The 20,949-nt window shown below is 41.1% G+C and overlaps 1 protein-coding gene across 1 annotated transcript in view; it reads left to right on the top strand.

Annotated features, from left to right (window-relative positions):
* The window catches only part of LOC124796470 (cold shock domain-containing protein E1), a 72,245-nt gene extending 55,714 nt beyond the window's left edge, over window positions 1-16,531 (top strand). Inside the window, exon 14 of the mRNA XM_047260696.1 lies at window positions 14,209-16,531. Coding sequence (XP_047116652.1) covers window positions 14,209-14,386 — 178 coding nt within the window. The 3' untranslated portion in view covers window positions 14,387-16,531. The remainder of the gene's footprint in view (window positions 1-14,208) is intronic.
* Window positions 16,532-20,949: the final 4,418 nt, after the last annotated feature.

Genomic DNA, 20,949 nt, shown 5'->3' with positions numbered 1-20,949 from the left:
GTGCTTGTGTCCTCTTCACTTAGGGGCCACTGCTATTGCATTGTCATCCTGGAGGGAGGTCTGGTCAACATGCAATTGGCTGATGTCTTCTCATAGCCATCTCTTCTGTCATTTCCAACTGGCATGCTGACGCATGACTTTACACCGTAACATTCCCCAAACCCCGCAATGCGACAGATCGTCGTCGTATAAGGAACACAATAATGGGAGGAGTGACAGGAGCGTGGGCGCTGCAATGGACCAGAAGCTGTGGCTGCACGGGATGATGTACTTCCGGTTGTACCCCGCCATCCGGCCTGCGCTCCGGTGGAAACACCCCCTGTAAAACACCCAGAAGGGTATGTGTCCACCTCTGGAAGTCCGTACGAAGATGTAGAAGACGTTGGCTGCTGTGGCATGGGTGGGTCCAGCTCCACCGGTAGGACGAGGGGAGGTGAAGGTTCAGTCTCCATGGCGTCGTCCCGCCATCTCGTGATGACACTCTTAGGCGGTTGCTGCGGCCACAGTTTCCTCGGGATCCGTGAATCTGGGAGGAGAGATTCAGAAGGATCATTGTGCACATGACAGTGGCGAACTTGATAGTGGTGGTGCTGCAATCCATCCTGGCCCGAAATGAGATGCACGCATGCACCAGAATGACAAAGGATCTCGCCTCCCACTCACTGTCTGCTGCCGCTGAAATCTGTGTAAAACACACTATCATGCAGTGCGAAGCGATACTTGATGCCCTTATTTGGCGCCGGATGCTGAGGAGGGTGGAGCAGTGTCTGATGGCAGCAGCTGTGAAACAGTTCCGCCAGCGATGGTCCATCTCGTGGATGCGAAAGATAGGAGGCGAGAAACAGTTGCCGCACTTGATCCCTGGTGTGAGCGGTGTGAAGTTAGGCCATCTGCTACTTGAAGTTGACTGTGGATAGAACGGCGCACTAGTGATATGCTGTATGCCATTGTGTTCACAGAATGTTTCAAATTCACTTGACGTGAACGGAGGGCCGTTGTCTTGACATTATGACTTCAGGCAAACCTTCGAGGCAAAAAATAGAGGACAATACCTGATTTGTGCTACGTGATGTTGTCGATGGCACAGCTAAAGGAAACTTGCTGCAAGAGTTGACCACAATCAACCAACAAATGTTCTAAAAAGGTCCTGCAAAGTCTACGTGCACACATTGCCATGGTGATTGCAAGGGTATGGCCAAGCAGAGAATTTTTGTGTTGCAACGAACTGATTTACTGCAAATGCGTGACATTTTGATGTCATCTGTTCTATTTGTCTCTCCATACCCTGCCAAGTACAGTGTCTACGTGCTAACTGTTTCATACGAACAATCCCCCAGTGTTCTTGGTGAAGTAACTGCAGCACTTCTGTTTGCAAAGGGATCAACACATGACTGTCCACTCTCAATTTTGAACAACAATTACACCTTGCTGTATTGCGAGGCTATGCCGACGTGCAAAATATCAGCACACTGCAGAGTTCTTTATGCTCTACAATGAGCGAGGTCAAGATGTGTGAATGTATTTGAGCAAAATGTTCAAATCAGAATCAGCTTCCATGGCCTGTGCCATTTTGCTATAGTTCAGAGGAAGGGATTCAAGCAATTCAGAATCCTGAGCATCGATGTGACAACAAGATGCAGCAGAAGCGTCATAGTCTATATCAGGGCCAATTGGAAGGCACGAAAGTGCGTCCGCATTAGCATGGTGAGCTCTCGAATGGTACACAATCTCATATTGGTATTGAGACAACAACAAAGCCCATCTTTGCAATTTTTGGACAGTTCGTACAGGAACCGGCTTCATCAGATGAAACAAGGACTGCAATGGATTGTAATCCATTACTAAGTAGAATTTCCTGCCATACAAATAGTGGTGGAATTTAGTGACACCATACACAGTAGCTAGTGCCTCTTTCTCTATTTGTGAATAGTTGCACTGAGTTTTGGACAACACTTTTGATTCGAAAGAAATAGGCCTGTCTTTATCACCAAATCTGTGTGAAAGCACTGCACCGATTCCTAAAGAGGAAGTATCAATTTGCTACACAACTAGTTTGTCCGGATCAAAGTGAACCAAGTATTGTTCATGAGCAATGCAGCTTTTAAGTTTTTGAAAAGCTTTTTGGCACTCATCTGTCCAGACAAAGGGAATGTTCTTGCAACACAAGCGATGCAATGGAGCTGCAATTTGTGCAGCATTCAGTAAGAACCGAATATAGTAGTTCATTTTCCCTAAAACTGACTGCAATTCCGTGACATTGCGAGGAATGGCAGATCACGTATGGCTAACAAACGTGACTGAAAAGGATGTACACCTTGACTGTTAATGACATGACCAAGATACTGCAATTCAGATTTTAAAAAATTACACTTGTCCAGTCTACACTTTAGTCCTGCATCAGACAACACACAAAACAAAGCACACAAATTTGCAATGTGCTCTTCAGATGTACAACCTGCTGTGACAATATCGTCCAAACAGTTTGAACAGTTTGGTACTCTGCTCCAGATACCATTGGAAATGGCAGGTGGAGAAGCACTGCTAAAAGGCAAATGCAAATATTTAAACAAGTCCAAATGAGTGTTCACAACACACACAATTTGAGATTCTTCATCTTGTGGTATTGGAAGATATGCATTGCACAAATCAATTTTTGAAAAGTAGCAACAGCGCCCAATCTGTCCATGAGAACCTCTGGGCGTAGCAATGGATAAGTATCAATCACAGTTTGTGGGTTGACTGAAGACTTGAAGTCAACACGGAGGCGAATGCAGCCTGAAGGTTTGGGGAGCAAATCTGTGGACTTGCCCAGTTACTAACTTGTATGGCCACAATAGCTTCACTTTCTTGCAATTCCTTAAGTTCAGCAGCTACTTTATACCATAATGCAAGGGAAACAGTTCTGGCCTAGCAAAATTTCGGCTGAGCATTGTCTTTCATAGTAATACGTGCAACAAAATTGTTAGCCCTGCCTAAACCTTCAGAAAAAGAGTTCCGGGAATTCTTTCAGCAAGTGAGCTACACTATCTTTTGCATTGACTACAGTCACTGACAACACATTTCCCTGAATTTGAAAGCCAAACAAATCAAGGCCAAATATATTCTCACAATCATGTGATTGTAGCACAGTGAAAGTTACAGTTCGCGTATGCGAGTGATCCGAGGCAAGCTAAGTACATTTTCCGAGAATGGGAATTTCTTGTCCATTATAAGCCGTCAGATGCGTGCTAGTTTTAAACAGGCGTGGGTACCCTAACAGTTCATAAGTGTTACAATTCAGCACTGTAACCGAGGCACCCATGTGCAGCTGAAATTTCACATTCTTTCCACTATTATGCAAATGAACAAAATGTTTGTTGGACTGTCATAGCATTGAAGAAACTGTGCACTTGTTAGTTTTGCTAATGCCTGTAGCAGGCTTTGAATACGCTGCATTGATTACATTGACCTTGTGACTAGATATTTGTGAGTGGACAAAATTCTTATGGTTGTTCTGTTGCAAACATAAAGATTGTATGTGACCTTACTTGCCACAAGCGTAACAATGTGCTGTATGGACGTGCAGTGTTGGTGTTTGTACCTTGAATAGCACTGAGGGCATGACTTAATTGTGTTTGCCTGTGTAGAGATCTGTCTATGCGGCTGTTGCTGCCTACTAGGCTGGTCATAAGCAAGGGACGACTTAACCTGACAAATTAGTGGCTGTTCAAATTTATTGGCCAACACGGCACCTGAATCATACTGATCTAGAATTTGCACTGTGCGCTGGAATGATAGATCGGACAGTTTCAAAATCTGTTCTCTAAGTTTGACATCAGTTACACTGTACACGATCGCATCATGCAACATAAATCTGAATATAAAGCACCACAAGCACATTTGAATTCGCAGTTCCCCGTCATACCCTGAAAATTTGTTACCCACTCACAATAAGTTTGTTCTGGCCTTTTCTTGCAACTAAAGAATTGGTACCTAGCTGCCACCACATTCACTTGTTGGTCATAATAGTCAGTCAGGGAATCTACAATCTGATCATAGGAAAGTTCACTCTGAGTGGCGTTTAGAGGACAATTTCTGAATGAGATGAAAGACTGCACTTCCTACTGTTGGCAAAAAGTAATGTGGTTTCACAGTACCTGATATGTTGTGAGCAATTATGTGGGCTTCATACTGTTAACAACTTCCTTCCCCTTCTTTTTCGTTAAACTGGCGAAAAGGCAGTGTAGCACTTGGAGCTACAGTTGTTATCTGTTGCACTACATTGGCAGCTTGATCGGCAAGTAGCTCCTGTACCATGTTTAGCAGTGTAGCTATCTGCTGTGTCTGAAACTGAAACATCTATGTTAGCCATGTTGCATCTATCGCTTGCAGTTGAGCACCTGAGCAGGGGGTGGGAGAGATTTGTTGCTCATTTTGGAATAGGCGAATACAATAAACAGACAATGCAAGCAAGAAAAATAAACACACAAACAAAGAAAATTTCTGCCATGTCCACCTGAAAACATTGAATAAAAAAAAAAGAACACTGTAAGAGACACTGTTAAAACTTGTAAACACACTCCTGCAAAGAAAAGACAAGGTAGAATTAAGGCATCCACAAAACACCAAAGCCCACGACAAAAGAAAATTTGTGGCAGCCAGGCGCTGGGTTCTTCTTATACCTCGTTGCCAAATACTGTGTTTCCCTGCTCATCAAATATGAGGTTTCTAGGAATCCTGCTTACTTGGATTGCTAGACAAGCAAATCAAACAAATCGTTTTGTTACAATAGGAAAAGGACAATAATACACAGATGTGTCACAAGCAAAGGGTGACATACAAAGAAGCAATTTTCTTCTGTATAAACAGTCACAAGTCTGTGCTACATAGAGTGTAAAAGCGAAGTAACGAGTGTAGATGCTTCTATCCAAGTTGCTAGTCTAGAAGCTGCTATTCAACTGGGCCGTGACCAGTCAGACACCGCACTTATGTCCTCTTCGCAAAGGGGCTGCTGTTGTCGCGGTGTCATCCCAGAGGGAGGTCCAGTCAGCGTGCGATTGGCTGACATCTTCCTGCAGCCATCTCTTCTCTATCATTCTCAACTGACATGCCAGCGCTTGACTTTCTGCTGTAACACTTAGATAAGAGGCATATCCTTAATATTGAAACTGATAGAGGACTGGAAAGAGGGGATAAAATGTTAAGCGTAGAATTGAAGAGGAAAAAAGGAAAATAAAAGAACTACTGTATTTCATTCTTGCCATAGGGACTCTGATGTTACTTGAATACATTAAAGCAAGAATTATCCATTTCAAGATATTGCAATAGATTTCCATCCTGTTACTTTTATTAAATGCTGCATTACACTTCAAACTTGAGTCTCTGTAAATTAAAGGTTGTAACATTCTCTACCAATTGTTCAATTCCTTGATCAAGTAGGCATTCGAGAACTTTTGTGTAAATGTTCTCATTGTTGAAAAATTTCCCTCCTGTCCTCCTCCAGTGATTTTCAGTTTGTGGAAATCACATAGTACAAGATCTGGGTTTCCCAATCAGCTCAACCACATTTTTACAACCTTGTTCAAATTGTTGGCACCTCTTCCATGACTGGATGCAGCATTGCATTTGGTGACTGTATTGCCAGAATTTCGTCATGAATCTGTGTGCAATGTAGAAATTTTTCCCACATGAATTGTATTGTCCCCTGTACTTCAACTTTAAAGGACATTTCCAGTTGTTGCACCATTTCAGTCGCAAACTGTTGTATGTTTGTTATCCATACCACAGCAGAACTCTCTCTGCAAGAAACCTGGAACATGTACTCTCTTCTGACTGTGTCACTCTTTTTGCACAATGCTCTAAGCGTGGGACGACATCTGTAGCTTACTTGCTGAAATCTCTGTGGTGCTAGAGACCATGTTGCCTGAAACAGTAACTACATAATTATTATCAGTTTTTTATTACCCGGGTATGGCTGTATTTCAGATGACCATTAACCGTAGGGTTTTAATATCAATTGCATTTAAAATTTTCATCTTCAGATATCCATTGTCACAAGTGGTGACCAAGATACCAATAGATTAGGTGCCGAAGGCAATGGAAAAATACTGTGACTTAGTTGTAGGTATTCTTAACAGTTTTTCATATTGGAACTGATATTACTGCCTTATTGCGGAGGACATTAATTAAGTCACTTGCACTTGGAACCAAAATATAACTCCAGAATAAAAGTAAAACAGAACAGTAAATGATATTTTGTGACTGTATCAGTCAGGACCTATATAACTCATATCAGGTTGACGTACAGTAGCTGAAATTGACTTTAGGAACTATAATACTAATTCGCGATGATAGAATACTGTTGATTTTGCTTTATCTGCAGAACTGTTTGCATAAGTTCTTTGTATTATTGTATACTACTTTATCAGTGTCAGCTTGTTGGATTTTATTTGCAATAGGCATTATGGGTTACAGTATATTCATTGAACAAAGTTAAAAAATAAAAAAAAAATTCTGCATAACTACTAAACTCAAGTCTCGGACCTCGGACCTCCTCTACAATTTTAACCCCCCCCCCCCCCCACCTTCCATTACCAAATTGGCTATTCCCAGGAAGCATCTTATTAACTATCACTTCTTTTAGTCAATTTGTGCCATAAATTTCTTTCCTCCCCATCTAATGTGTAGCAGTCTTGTATTGCTCCACATTTCAAAAGCTTCTATTCTTTCATGCCTGGACTGTTTATCATCCATGTTTCACTTCCATTTCTATAAAAAGCTACACACCTGACAAATATTTTAAGGAAAAACTTATGAAAACTTCAATTTATATGCAGTGTTAACCAATTTCTCTTTTCTAGAGACACTTTTCATGCTATTGCCAGTTTTTATTTTGTATTTTCTCTACTTCCACCATCATCAGATATTTTCTATCCACATAAGCAAAACTAATCAGTTTCTTTCAGTGTCTCATATCCCAAGCTCAGCATCACCTGATTTATTTCAGCCACATTTCATTACCCTTCTTTTACCATTGTTGTTGTTTATATTGTAACTCCTTTCCAAGAGGCTTGCTTTTTTTCCATGTCCATAGACTGTTATTACTGCAGTCTGGTTTCAGTGTAAGCTGTGAATCTACAAATGTACATTTGTTTTTCTTCAGCCTATTTTCAAAGATAAGCCTCTGGTCTGAACTGAATTGACTCAAGTTTTCCTACACTTTCCTAGAATGCAAACAATCTTTTCTGAAGTCAGCCTCTACCAGTTTTTTCATACTTTTATAAATATTTTTGTCAGTATTTTGTAAACATGACATATTAAATTGATGGTTCAGTTAAGTGCTTGCTTTCTTCAGAACAGTGGCAGTGGCTTTTACATTCTTTTTCAAGTCTGAGGGTTTTTCATCTGTCTTGTGTATATTGCCAACAATTATCCTCAGTTATTCTTTCGGAAAAAGTTGCCAAACGTAAACGTTGTAGTAGGACTGTGGATACTTCTTTCAGTGGAAATTTTCATCACTATTCTCACCCAAGAACATAAAACTTCTATCTTCTCTTTGTTTATTATTTTTGATGTGGTACATTAATTTTAGGTAGGGTATTTGTGACAGCATAACCTAGATAGCTTTTTTCACACCTAAAACTTCCCTATTTGTGCAAAATCACTTAATTATAAACTTATGAGACAGAATTGGCCAGAGTTATCGCCAGATGAATTGTCAGTACTGCTGTTTGATTTATGTATACACTGTATCCTAGCTTTCGGAACAGATGTGTCCCTCTTATCCTGGGGCCTGAATGACCCAGCATTCCTTTCTAACCTTCCCCAATCCATCCTGTTCTCATCTCCCAGGAAGGAACTATTAGTTCCGAAAGATAGGATAGGGTATGTGCTTCATATATGTCTGTCAGAAGTACTGACAGTTCACCTAAAGGTTTTTACTGGCAACTGATTCTGTCTACAATTTTATAGTTTTCTCAAAAGAATTTTTCTTTTGTTATAATAAAATAATTAACTGCCTTCACAAAATACTGATTACTACTTTCTTGGTGGATGTGACTTTACTTCACATGTATCATCTGAAAAAGATTCCAATAAAATGGTATTTAATTAATGTGAAATGACGACAGTTATGGGCCCTCAATTGGACACTGCAAAAGTGCAGGATTTTCAGGCAGTATCAAAATGCCTTTTCTGGGGCGCAGTCATTTGAGAGTTGTACATGCAGCACTTGTTTTGGGATCCACCTGCCAGAACTGTCAGGAACACACATACTGTAATTATTGGGGTAGTGTTAAGCACTCAGTATACCTCAATATAAAAACTTCATAATCTGTACTACATGTTGTGAACTTTGAATACCAGTGACACAGTCTTCAATGAGTATACAGTCTTGGAATTCCTCCAGGGGGCTCACCACTCGTTTGCAGGTTCGTGTTTGGCTACCACGGGGCCCCAGCCTTTGCAGCATTTTTTCCCTTCTGTGCTGCGTGTCTAACCTCTTGCTATTCTTTTTCCCCTCACTTGGGGACCATGTCCAGAATGTTATTGGGAATGTTCTGCATTGTCTGTCACTGACATAAGAACAGTCTTACCTTTGTTTTTCACTCTCTTTTCCTTTCTTTGTTTCCCTTCTCCTTTCCTTCCTCCGCTTCGGCATTTGAGGTTCCTCTTTTTCTTCTTTCTCTCTGTGCGCATCTGGAGACCAGCCCACGCGTCTTAACGCATAACAGGTGACTGGGTAATACATAATTCCCAGCCCTGGGTCGACAGGTAGGGTTTGGACGTACATCCTGGTACAGGCCAGGCCGAGGGAGGGATGATTGCCTGAGCTGCAACCTTGCCAAATTGCCAATTGGCCATCAGGTGTTCGGGAGGTGTGATCTGAGATGTGAACAATCACCTAAGGCAGGTGTGCCCCCTTGTGAAGGGCGCCCACAGTGAGGGAGTGTGCCATCGGAGACACTGACAATCATGGAGACTTCCTCGTGATGAGTCAATCATCTCCACAATCAACGTCTACAAAACGTAAACGTAATGAGGCTAATGATTCAAAGACCCTTCCCATTACACCACAGTTCCTCATGGTCTCACGTACTGAAGACAGTCAGTCCTTCGCCATGGTAAATCTGTTTATTATTCAGAAAGGTGTTGATACAATTGTCGGCCTTGTGAAATACTGCCCTCGTTTACTGAATGGACTTCCCTTTTGGAGGCTACTTCTGATTCACAGGCACAACAACTGCTTGCTGCCTCGCTTCTCCACGGCTACCCTGTTAGTGTCGAGGCCCATAGAACTTTGAGTTCTTCCCGTGGTGTAATTTACACCAGGCTCCTCGATGGTCTGACTGAGGCCGAAATCCAATGTCATCTCTCTGATCAGGGTGTCATTGCCATCCATCATGTAATGAAAAAGGTAGATTCCTCCTTAGTGCGCACCCCAGCTTTTTTCTCTCCTTTGATAGAATGGTGCTTCCGTCCAAGATCAAAGCAGGCTATGAAATTATCACAGTTCGGCCGTACATTCCAAACCCGATGCACTGCTACCAGTGTCATTGTTTCAACCCGTACTAGAACATCTTGTCGATACCCAGCCAAATGTGTAACCTGTGGTAGGGATGCGCATGAGGGCAATTGTCCGCCACCTTCTCCCTGCTGTATCAACTGCAATGGCGGCCATGCCGCCGCTTCTTGGGATTGTCCCATGTATCTTGATGAGTGGGCAATCCAAGAGATTTGGGTAAAGGAAAAAGTGCATTACCCAGTAGCTCATAAGTTACTGGCTAGTCGCAAACCCTGCATTCCCCCGTCTGGCACCTGTAATTCTGTTCTTGTTAACCCTCGCTCCATGGAGGACATGGCCACGCAGATGTGTGACCTCCAGTTCAGCTCTGAGGTCGTGAAATCTCTCTGTGTTGAGGTAGCTTTGCCATCCCCTCATCCAGCTGTGCAACAAGCCATCAAACTCTTGCCTCAAGGGTTGAAGCCACCAGCTATAGAAGCGGTAGGCCAGATAGGACAGAAGGAGTACTCCCATGAAGACTTCGTCCTTCCCTCCAGCCAAACAACACCCAAATCTTCCTCTAACCGGAAAGGCTCGAAGAAGTCCACCAAAGGCAAACGGTCTTCTCCTTCGCCAACTCAAAGATCCTCTGCCACATGATACCTTAGCCTGGCCAGCGTCCATGTCACCAAAGTGCACTGCCAACCATTTTTCAGCATTGGACTCCACAGACGGACAGCACACGCAAACCGATGCTTCTGTGGACCCCATGGAGCAGGATCCTCCTGCTTCTGTGCCCTGTAGTAGCAACTCTTCACAGGCTGTCACTCGGCAGCCGCTGAGGTGACACCCCTACATGTCTTCATCATGACTTCTCCAATGGATGTTTGCAGCCTTCGGTCTCACAAAGAGTATTTACGGCTGCTTTTAGCATTGGAGCGTCCCCTTGTACTCTGCCTTCAGGAAACGAAATTGCGCCCTCACGACTGCTTTGAGCTTTCACATTTCCTACCGATTCGTTTTGACCTTCCCTCTGAGGTGCATTCCATCCCATGGTGGTGTCGTGCTGCTCGCACAGGATGACATTCAAAGTCAACCCATCACCCTGACTACCCACCTTCAAGCTGTCGCAATTCGCCTTTTCCTGCCCCACCTGACTTTTTCCCTCTGTACCACTTATGTCCCTCCGTCATTAAATGTCACCAGGGCAGACTTCGTTCAGTTTATTGGGCAGCTACCTCCCCCATTTTTGCTACTTGGTGACTTTAAAGCGCATCATCACCTTTGGGGTTCTCCCAGGACCTATCAGAGAGGTGCCCTCTTGGCTGACCTCCTTTAACCAACTTAACCTCTCCTGCTTTGACACTGGGGCACCCACTTTCCTTTCTGACTCCTCGCACACCTATTCCCATTTGGACCTATCCTTTTGCACTGCCCAACTTGCCCATTGTCTTGAGTGGTCCGTACTTTCTGACACCTACTCGGGCAACTATTTCCTGTGTGCTGTTTGTTTGCTGACTCCTACCCGATCCTTGTGCATGCCTAAATGGCAGCTTTACTCCTCCGTGGCAACCTTCGTAGAACAAGATTTTCCCAGTTGTGATTACCAGGTGGAATATCTCCCAAACGTTATCCTTACTGCTGCAGAGCATTCATTCCTCGCACTTCTTCTTTACCACGTCGTGTCCCAGTCCCTTGGTGGACTGAGGCATGCCATGATGCAATTCACACACAGAAAACGTGCTCTCGGACTTGGATCATGCTCTCAATTCATCCCGATCCTCCGCCCCAGGGCCAGGTGTCATCCACATTCAGATGTTGCAGCACCTTTCTCTTGCGGGCAAGCACCTTCTGCTTAACACATACAACTGCATTTGGGCAGAGGGCACATTTCCCGGTCGCTGGCGTGAAGCCGTCGTCATACCCATACCTAAGCCCGGAAAGGACAAAAACCTTCCTTCTAGGTACCGCTCCATCTCTCTTACCAACTGCATTTGCAAGGTGATGAATCGTATGGTACATGCCTGGCTGGTATGGTGACTCAAGTCTCCCAATTTACCGACGAAGTTACAGTGTGAATTTAGAGTGCGGCGTTCTATAGTTGACCATCTCGTTACTTTGTCCACCCATGTCATGAATTGTTTTCTGCGGAAATCCCAGACTGTGGCCATGTTTTTCGATTTGGATGTCTGTGACAACTGCTACAGAATTTGATCCTGTGTAATCTTTACACATGGGGCTTCCGTGGCCGCCTGCCCTGTTCCCTTTGGGTATTTTTAAAAGACCCAGTTTTCAAGGTGTGTGTGGGTTCTGCCTTGTCGGATCTTTATCCAGGAAAACGGCATTCGTCCTGAGCGTCGCCCTCTTTGCTATCGCCATTAACCCTATAATGGTCTGGCTCTAGTCAGACGTCTCTGGCTCCCATTTTGTTGACAATTTTGCTATCTATTGCAGTTCTCCACGGACCTGTCTCACTGAGAGGCATCTTCAGTCACGTCTTGATCATCTTTACTCCTGTAGCATCGACAGTGGCTTTCGCTTTTCCATTGACAAAACCGTCTCTGTGAATTTTTGGCAACGCAGTTGGTTTCTTCCAATGTCTTGTCTTTACATCTTAAGCCCATTGGCCTTCCGTTCATTGAAACTACGAAATTCCTGGGGCTCATGCTTGATAGGAAACACTCTTGGTCCTCTCATGTGCCTTACCTGGCAGCCCACTGTACGCGGTTCCTCAGTGTCCTATATGTCCACAGTGGTACTTCCTGGAGTGCCGATTGAACCACTCTCCTCCGTTTGTACTAGTCCCTTGTCCATTCGAAACTCGACTGTGGTTGCATTGTTTCTGTGTCTGCACGTCCATCCCTCTTACGCCATCTTAACACTATCCACCATTGTGGGATCTGTTTGGCCACGGATGCCTTTTACACTAGCCCAGTTGAGAGGCTGTATGCTGGAGCTGCTGAACTACCACTGTTCTACCACTGTGACTTTCTTTTCAGCAGGTATGCGTGCTGTTTGTCTGACATGCATGGCCACCCATTCTATGCCTCCTTCTTTCATGATTCCGTTGATCATCAGTATGGGGTGCTTCTCTTTTCTCTGTTAGGTCCTGGAGTCCACTTTCAGCACTTGCTATGGTGGCTTATCTTCACACTATCTGCACCTTTCCCGGTGGGTGTGAACCCTTCACCACCTAGGCTTTGTGAAGCGACTCATGTTAACCTTGGCCTTCATTCGCTTCCTAAGGACACTACTCCAGCCTTGGTCTAATGCCTTCAGTTTCACGATCTTCGTGATAGTAGCTTTGTATAAACTTATGGCTCTCGGACTGACTGTGGGGTCGGGTGTGCCTTCGTCAATGGCACCTGTGTGTTTCGATATTGGTTTCCGGCACACTGCTCAGTATTTACAGCTGAGCTCTTTGTCCTTTATCAGGCCACAGTGTACATCCAGCGACACAGCCTTTTTGATTCTGTCCTGTGCTCAGACTCACTCAGCACCCTTCAAAGTCTATGTACACTGTACACCGCCCATCCCTTAGTGCAGTGGGTCCAGGAAAACTGTCACTTGCTCACTCTTGGTGGAGCCAGTGTGATTTTTCTGTGGGTTCCTGGTCATATCAGACTGCCAGGAAACGAGGCTGCGCCATGGCTGCAGTCCTCGTACCTCAGCTCGCGAGTTCCTATATTCCCTCTGACGATCTCTGTGTTGCCGTCTGTCGGGAGGTAGTGTCCCTTCGGCATCGCCAATGGTCCTTGCTTCACGGGAATAAGCTCCGGCTTATTAAGCCTCTCCCCTGACTTGGACGACCTCCTCTCGGCCTTCTCGCTGGGAGGAGGTCATTTCGAGTAGGCTGTGTATTGGGCACTGCCTTCTTAGCCATCGTCATTTGATAAGTGGTGCTAACCCACCACTTTGTACACATTCCACCCAAGTTTTAACTGTCCGCCACTTCCTGACTGACTGACTGCCCATTTTTAACTGCTTACGTTCCTGCTTTGGTTTGCCAACTGAGTTATCGGCCATTTTAGCAAATGATGCGCGAGCTGTCGACTGTGTTTTACTTTTTATCTGCCAAAGCAGTGTGCTGAAGGCCATTAATTTTTAGTTTTGGACCTCCGTTTCTGTATGGTGTCTTTTTTAAGCCCTTTTTCCACATGCCTGTTTTTAGCTGTCTTCCATTATATCAATTGAGACTGATGTATAGCCATTTTTTAACTCCTCCCTGTCTTTGTGTTCCATAGTTTTGATTTGGGCACGTATTACCCCAGTTGTGTGTTGCGCCCTAAAGCAAAACAAAACAAACAAACAGTCTTGGCATGGCATAAAATATTTCCCTATATAAATGATGACCATAAGTGGATTGTGTTAACAGCAATGTATGGCAATCCTGTATAGCACTTCTTAAATAGAACCATGTATTCTCTGAAACTGTAACTTTCTACTAATACAAATAGATTACTACTCGCAACACAGATGCAGCCTCCTCTATGTAGCTAGTAGCAGTGTTCTAATAATATTGTTATTCCGTTCCAGAGTTCCCATTATTCTAACTTTTGCAGTAGGATTTTAAGATTGACACAGTTACCTCTGATAAGTTGAAAATCATGTTTGGTGATATTTTATCATTTATTTGCTGAACACCATATGAATGCTATTTTCTCCAAATAACCATGTTGTTCAGTGACAAAACAAATTTTTATTAAAATAATTATTCTTATTTTCAGTGACGCTCCTAAACAAGAACGGCCAGAGAGGCTTATTAGCCGATTGAGAACTATTTCACTTGATGATTCTGGACCAAAATTGACAGTGGTCAGACAGCCACGAGGACCTGATGGAACGAGGGGCTTTGATATTGATATACGCCAACCACGTTTACCTGGAGCTCCTGTTTCTGAATAATGTTTGTGCAGGCAACTTCTACTCAGACAGCAGTCCTTGAATAAGAACTTAGAGATCCCAGAAAATAAAATCTCTGTATAACTATTACTGATTAGCACACTTAGTTCAATTTTGCTTTAACACATTGAAGCATCCATACTATACTCGTATTATATGCTTACATCAAACTTCACAAGATGAGAGGTGTTCTTTAAAATGATTTGAAGCTGTAATTAAATATATGCTCTTCCAAAACAAATATGAAATCATGCAAAATACTGCCACCCATGTCAAGTAAAAAAAAAAAGGCAGTCAGTAATCCAGATTTTTAATTTAATGCTTGCAGCTGAAATGTTACAAATAAACTGGTCTCTTCTTATACCATGAAGATACAGGTTAAAGTCCTGTTAGACCTCTTATTTTATGGCATAGTAAAATTGTGTGTTATTCACTGAAGTCAGCTGTGAACATTTGGACCACTGAAGGAATGGTAGCCACAACTACAGCTTCATTCTCTCAAGATTTCTCCACAAGTTCCATCTGCAAGCAGTAGTTTCCCGAGTTAACTATCCTGCTTGTTTTAATGGTACAATTTAGAGACACAAGTAAATATTGACACTGTTACTTTCCATCACAACTACTGATAGCTGATGGCAAGACTTGGTCTGTTACATTGTCCATGTAAATATGGAGTGGCAGTATAGTTGTAAAAGAAACTAGCATTAAAAAATTACAAGACTCCCTTGAATATGCTGGGGAACATAACTTCTGTATTTAATATTCAGTCTTATCTCCCTAGAAGTTTTAGAATAATACATATTTGGTGATTCCTGTTTAATTGTCTAAATTGTTTGGCACAATTTAGACAGCAGTGTTAAGAGTTTACTTCTGCCACTAATAAATACGAAGTTAACTGTCCAAGATTTGTCTTACATTCAGTACCCACAACAACTGTGTTGTTTATGTAAACTGGATTATGTTGCCCTTTACTTCCAATCTCTGGGGTTTCCTGTTCTGCCTCTGTACTTCAGTAAACAATTTTATACCTCCCTATTTAATGGCGAGCAAGTTAGGAAAACATCATTTTGTACTGTTTTGACATATTTTTCATTAAAGACTGAAAAACAGATCTATGTGTGCCTAAGTTAAGAATGTTGGTTTGTGCAAAGAGGAGGTTAGGAAAAACAGATTTTTCTTTGTAGATGCTTCAGTGGTTTACATTAACTAAGAATTATTTAAATGCATATTACAAAGTCTTAAAAAATGTAAAATGAAAACTTTCTACTTCTTCTGTGATACAATGAGTCTGTGAATGAATATTCAGGAAGGAGGCAATCTTGTATTACAAATAAACAATGTGTACTGCTGGATGCTGTTTAATAGAATAGAGCTGGAAGATGTTTGATAGAGTAGGCATTGCTTTCATGCTCATCCATCCGTAGTAAACCTGGAGTGCATAATAGTTTTAAGTAGCTGTAACCAATATTCATTTAATATTTGTAAACAATTTTAATGTGATTTGTACATTCTCCTGTACTTCTGAGTGGATGTATGGATGTGTTTGTTGCAATTTATGAACAATTAATAATATCTTGTATATGAAGGGTATTAGTCTGAAACCACATGATATAGTACCAAAGAAATACAGTTGTCTAAGAAGAGTTGAGATCTTTTTATATCTGCTGCAGGACAACTCCCTTAAATTTTGTAAAGACTCAAATCTGTTATCCTAAGTCTGAGATATTGTGCTAAATTGTCTTTTGCATGTAGACAGTTGTCTTGTTTTCTTCTCATTTTTTCCTTTTTTGTATGTCTGTGAATCAGTCGGCATAAATCAATATTATTGCTTTTTATGAACTACCAACTTTTGCATGATTGTATGAGGAGGAAAGATTCAGAGCTTGAAAATATATATTTTAAAATGAGAAACAAGTTTTCATTGCTTGAATTATTGTCAGCTGTGGTGTGCTGCTGCATTCTGTAATATGTTTCACTCACTATTCTTTGGTAATGGAGATGTAACGTATTTTAAATTGCTCCAGGTTGCTGTGGGTACTGTTCAGCAGAATTTGACTATACATGTGATGTTTATTTTTATTATATTGTATTAAGTTTCCAGTTACAAGGAAATGTAAAAAAAAATATACAAAAATCGGTTGAACAAGATGCAGACAACAAGGGTCTACTGAAATTTGTGTATGCCTGCTCTCCTATCCCTGAATGTAACATCCATGCCTAATGGGATTGCAGTTATATGCGGGCTTACATTGAAACTACAGTTGGAACATTGTTTTGTTCTGAATATTAGACCTGAATTTGCATCTCCTGAACAGAAAAGCTTCTGAAACTAGAGTAATATATTTCTGAAGTAAGATTCTTAAGGGATTCAGTGTACTCACTTTGTGTAACGTACTTGAAGACTCAGAAACATAACTTCAACAACATATGACTTTTGTGTTAGCTTGTTTCTTTACAGGCTTTGAATAAATCTGCATATCAATAAATTGCTCAATATACTGGACATAAATAATGATTCTTTGGTCTGATGCTAGTCAGATAGTTAGTCTTATGTTTACTTCCTTCCAGGTTGTTATTACAATTTACAGTTAAAACATGACCCAAAAAAAAAGATCTTAAATTTGTTACATTTCAAACACACGATTTGTAAACCACTCACCTGACTACAGTCAGTGCTAAAGCAGTATAGAAGGATAAAAACAGTATAGAAAGATAACAATTAACATAAGTAAAAGGCTACCACTCGTATATAGTGGACTGAGATGTAGCACATAGACACACGTAACAGAAAACTGTTTGCTAGCTTTCGAGCACTGGCTCTTCTTCTAATATGGCACTTTTCAGGATTTCATAACACAGGTTTCTAACTAAGGATGCATAATTCCTATACAAACACATACCAAGCATTAGGCCTGGTTCACTTTCCTTCTCCACAATTAAAACCCTTCCCCCGTGTGTGTGTGTGTGTGTGTGTGTGTGTGTGTGTGTGTGTGTGTGTGTGTGTGTGTCCACACACACAAACTTAACACATCGACTGCCACTTGACTAATGGTAGGTGGTTCACTGCCAGACTACATGAGACATGAGGCTGTGCTGCAGCCCATGGCAGGCGCAAGACACGTGGAATAAGCTTCATGGCAGTCAACTTGTTAATAGAGCAAACTTCAAAAGTCAGTTACAATAAGGCTGAAATAGTGTGTAACCAATACCTCTGTTAAAATAATAATAATAATAATAATAATACAAATAAACAATGAAATCAAAGAACCAGTTGATAATTTTTTGTATATGGGGCAATTTATAATAAAATAAAATTTAAAAAAAATATCCTTCATCCTCACCGATCTGAAAACTGCTCTCCTTAGTTCGTTTCTTTGTTCCGTCTTTCTGCCCCCCACCCCCCACCCCCCTTAAGCGTTAGGTGATATTTGAAATAACTTAGGAAACACCAAATTTTTATCAACGCACCTCTGTATTGAGCAAAATTAGATACAAAATGCAGACATGCTTCTGGCTTGCACCCGCTCACTACAGTTGCTACAGAACAAGAAGTGACAACAAGATTATTTGTCTTCTGTCATTGGTGACAATGAAAATGAGCCATCTGCAGAGAGAGATTTTTACAAGTGAGAATCAAATTGCTATCAAAAGTATGAATGTAAAAATGATAAAGCAAATTGTACATCACATCCATGAAGCTAATGTTACAGCTGGAGGTAGTTTGGTTTCGAGAAGTTCTGGATCCCAAGACTCAGACAATTATGTAATGGCAGATGGATATACCATGATAGAAAACACAAAAACAACATTGATACATATAGCTGAAGATCGTAATTCATGGAAAAAAATGATAAGCTGGATGTCAAATGGCTCATGATGAATAAATGAATTTAGTTTGTAAATAGTTCACATTTGCCTAATCTAATAGTAGCATTGCAGAAGGGTATGTGTATCGACGCCCTTACACTTGGGAATAGCCACCAATGCTGCTCTTGTTTTTGTCTGTATTACAGAATGTCTTTAGAACACAATTTTAACAAATAGAGAAATTTTGTTGCGAAAGTACCTACATCCCCCCAGTCTCATGGAGTTTGTGATTCCTGCATCATGAATAAAGATAGGCAAATGTTATTACAGATCGATTCAAGTATACGAAAAATTTTGGAAATGTTATTGTAATGTGTCACTCATGGGTTCAGGCTTCAGTAATTGTAAAATTGGTGTAGTAAGTTTGTAGGTGGCAGGACAATAGCAGAGAACATTCGGTGTCAAAGTAAATACTGTTTATTCTCTCTTTATTTCTGTATACCAACCATTGTATTTAGTGCCTTCCAATTAATTGATTTTGAACATACCGACCACCTGTAGGCCATTGGATATCAGTACAAAATCAGTTACAAGTAATCAACAATATAGATATGACGCAAAGCACAAACAAGTTACTTTTATTAATCGACCACAATAATATTGCACCTGGGAGTGAGGCCAGTTCAATTAGCTTCCCGTGAATCAGTGCGTAATTAGGGTAGATAGTAAATGCACAACTGACCTGAAAGCACTCACAGCGCAATGAGTTTTCCGTACTCACAACTGTACTTGTTTATTGTAATGTCACCGCATGTCTCCAATAGCAGCCAAGCACAATAATATTGTGATGGAGTAGTAATAACATTTGTCACATAACTGACCCATATCGACACAAAAGCAGTTACAAGTAATCAGGAACATAGCTATTGAAGGTTATGCAGCAAATGTATATTCTGTGCTTATTATAACTTCTTGCCCTCATAGCTATGTAGCTGATTACTTGTGACTGACTTTGGGCATGTGTTTGGATATGGAAATAAAAAGAGAATAAATAACACTTACTTTGAAAAGTACTCCTCAGAAAATTTGAGAACACGTTGTCAGAACCATAATAGTAACAAGCTATTCTAACTTTGACAAATCCATAATTTACACAGAATTACACTGAAGAGTGTACTCAACACCCTCAGTATTTCACTTAGCACTAAAAACATAAACACAGCTCTTAAGACTACAGTTCTGTGAGTGTGTAAATGAGGAGAATGGTGTTTCCATCTACATTTGGAAAATTTGTTACTTTTTTATTTGTAGGAGTATTCCTTTCCCGTTTTCTCTTACTCACTTTTCTGGGATTTCTTTTTGTGGACTTGCAAATTCTGTCAGATATGTTGTTTATGAAGATGATGATAGGTATGATCAGCTCCGAAGGAAGTAACAAATAGAGTCTTGTGTTGCAAGTAGTTTGCAATTTATTTTTCTTGCCATTTTCAAGACAGTTTTATTGCTTTTTATTTTCTGAAAATTAGATGTCAAAACTAGGAAACTGATACATGTAAAAATATAAACACTTCAACTGAAATGTAATGCTACTCACTACATAGCGGAAGCGTTGAGTCGCAGATAGGCATTTTAAAACAAAACAAACAAAAAAAGTAAGTTTTCAGCCAAAATGGCGTCCTCCTGAATTAGACAACACACATGCACATGCCACCATTGTGTCTGGCTGCCAAGGCCATTTTGACTGATCATGGTTCCCTCCATGCCTGTTCCTTGCTTCCGAACTCCTCAAATCCTAACCATTTGTCGCAAATTAAGCTCATTTATTGTGATCTGTAGATTGTGTGAAGGAGAAACTTCACTGATGTGGAAAGAATAAAGATGTATATTAAAGTAAGACAGAGAAACTGAATCTGTAAACTGTCTTAACAATAAATTATTACCAGTTGCTTAGTGCTAGCCACACTTGTGCCTTCTACATTTAATTGAGTAGGTCAGTAAGAAAGCTGATACTTTGATAAGGGCTGCTGGCCCATCAATTTTACAATGAAGTTGCTGTCTGTCTGCTATTAATAACTTAATATTAATTTTACTGCAGTGGTATTTTTCAGAGTTTTTTTTTTCTTTACTTCTGTAAATATGGAGTCCTACTTAAGAGTACATTGCTACTTGTCACACAGCTTGTTGACAAACATTGTTCCTTGCATTGTAGCTATCAAAACTTTTGAGTCCCTGAATCTAAATTCAGATAATTTGTAGAAAGAGTGGCTAATGAGGCAGTTATTAATTTTCTTTTGACTAGGTAGGGATTTCCAATTTCTCACTTTGTTACATTGGGGCTTATCACCACAGTACAAAACACACTGAACCCTGGACTAGGGGGGGCTTGTCTTGCTTTGAGACTGTGTATATCACAGTTGCATTGAAACTGATTAAAGAGTAAATGTATTGGGAAGTGAATGTAAGAATTCCCAAGATCCGTAAAAACAATGGCAAGGAAAGCGTTTATGAAAAAGAGAATTTTGTTTACATCGAGTATAGATTTACGTGTAAGGAAGTTGTTTCTGAAAGTATTTGCATGGGGTGTAGCCATGTATGGAAGTGAAACGTGGACGATAAATAGTTTGGACAAGAAGAGAGTAGAAGCTTTCAAAATTTGGTGCTACAGAAGAATGCTGAAGATTAGATGGGTAGATCACATAACTAATGAGGAGGTATTGAATAGAATTGGGGAGAAGAGGAGTTTGTGGTACAACTTGACA

Source organism: Schistocerca piceifrons, chromosome 4 (genome assembly GCF_021461385.2).
Source record: "Schistocerca piceifrons isolate TAMUIC-IGC-003096 chromosome 4, iqSchPice1.1, whole genome shotgun sequence".
NCBI classification, from domain to species: Eukaryota; Metazoa; Arthropoda; class Insecta; order Orthoptera; family Acrididae; genus Schistocerca; species Schistocerca piceifrons.
The sequence above is the reverse complement of the archived record's forward strand: the minus strand, read 5'-3'. Positions and strand labels throughout refer to the sequence as shown.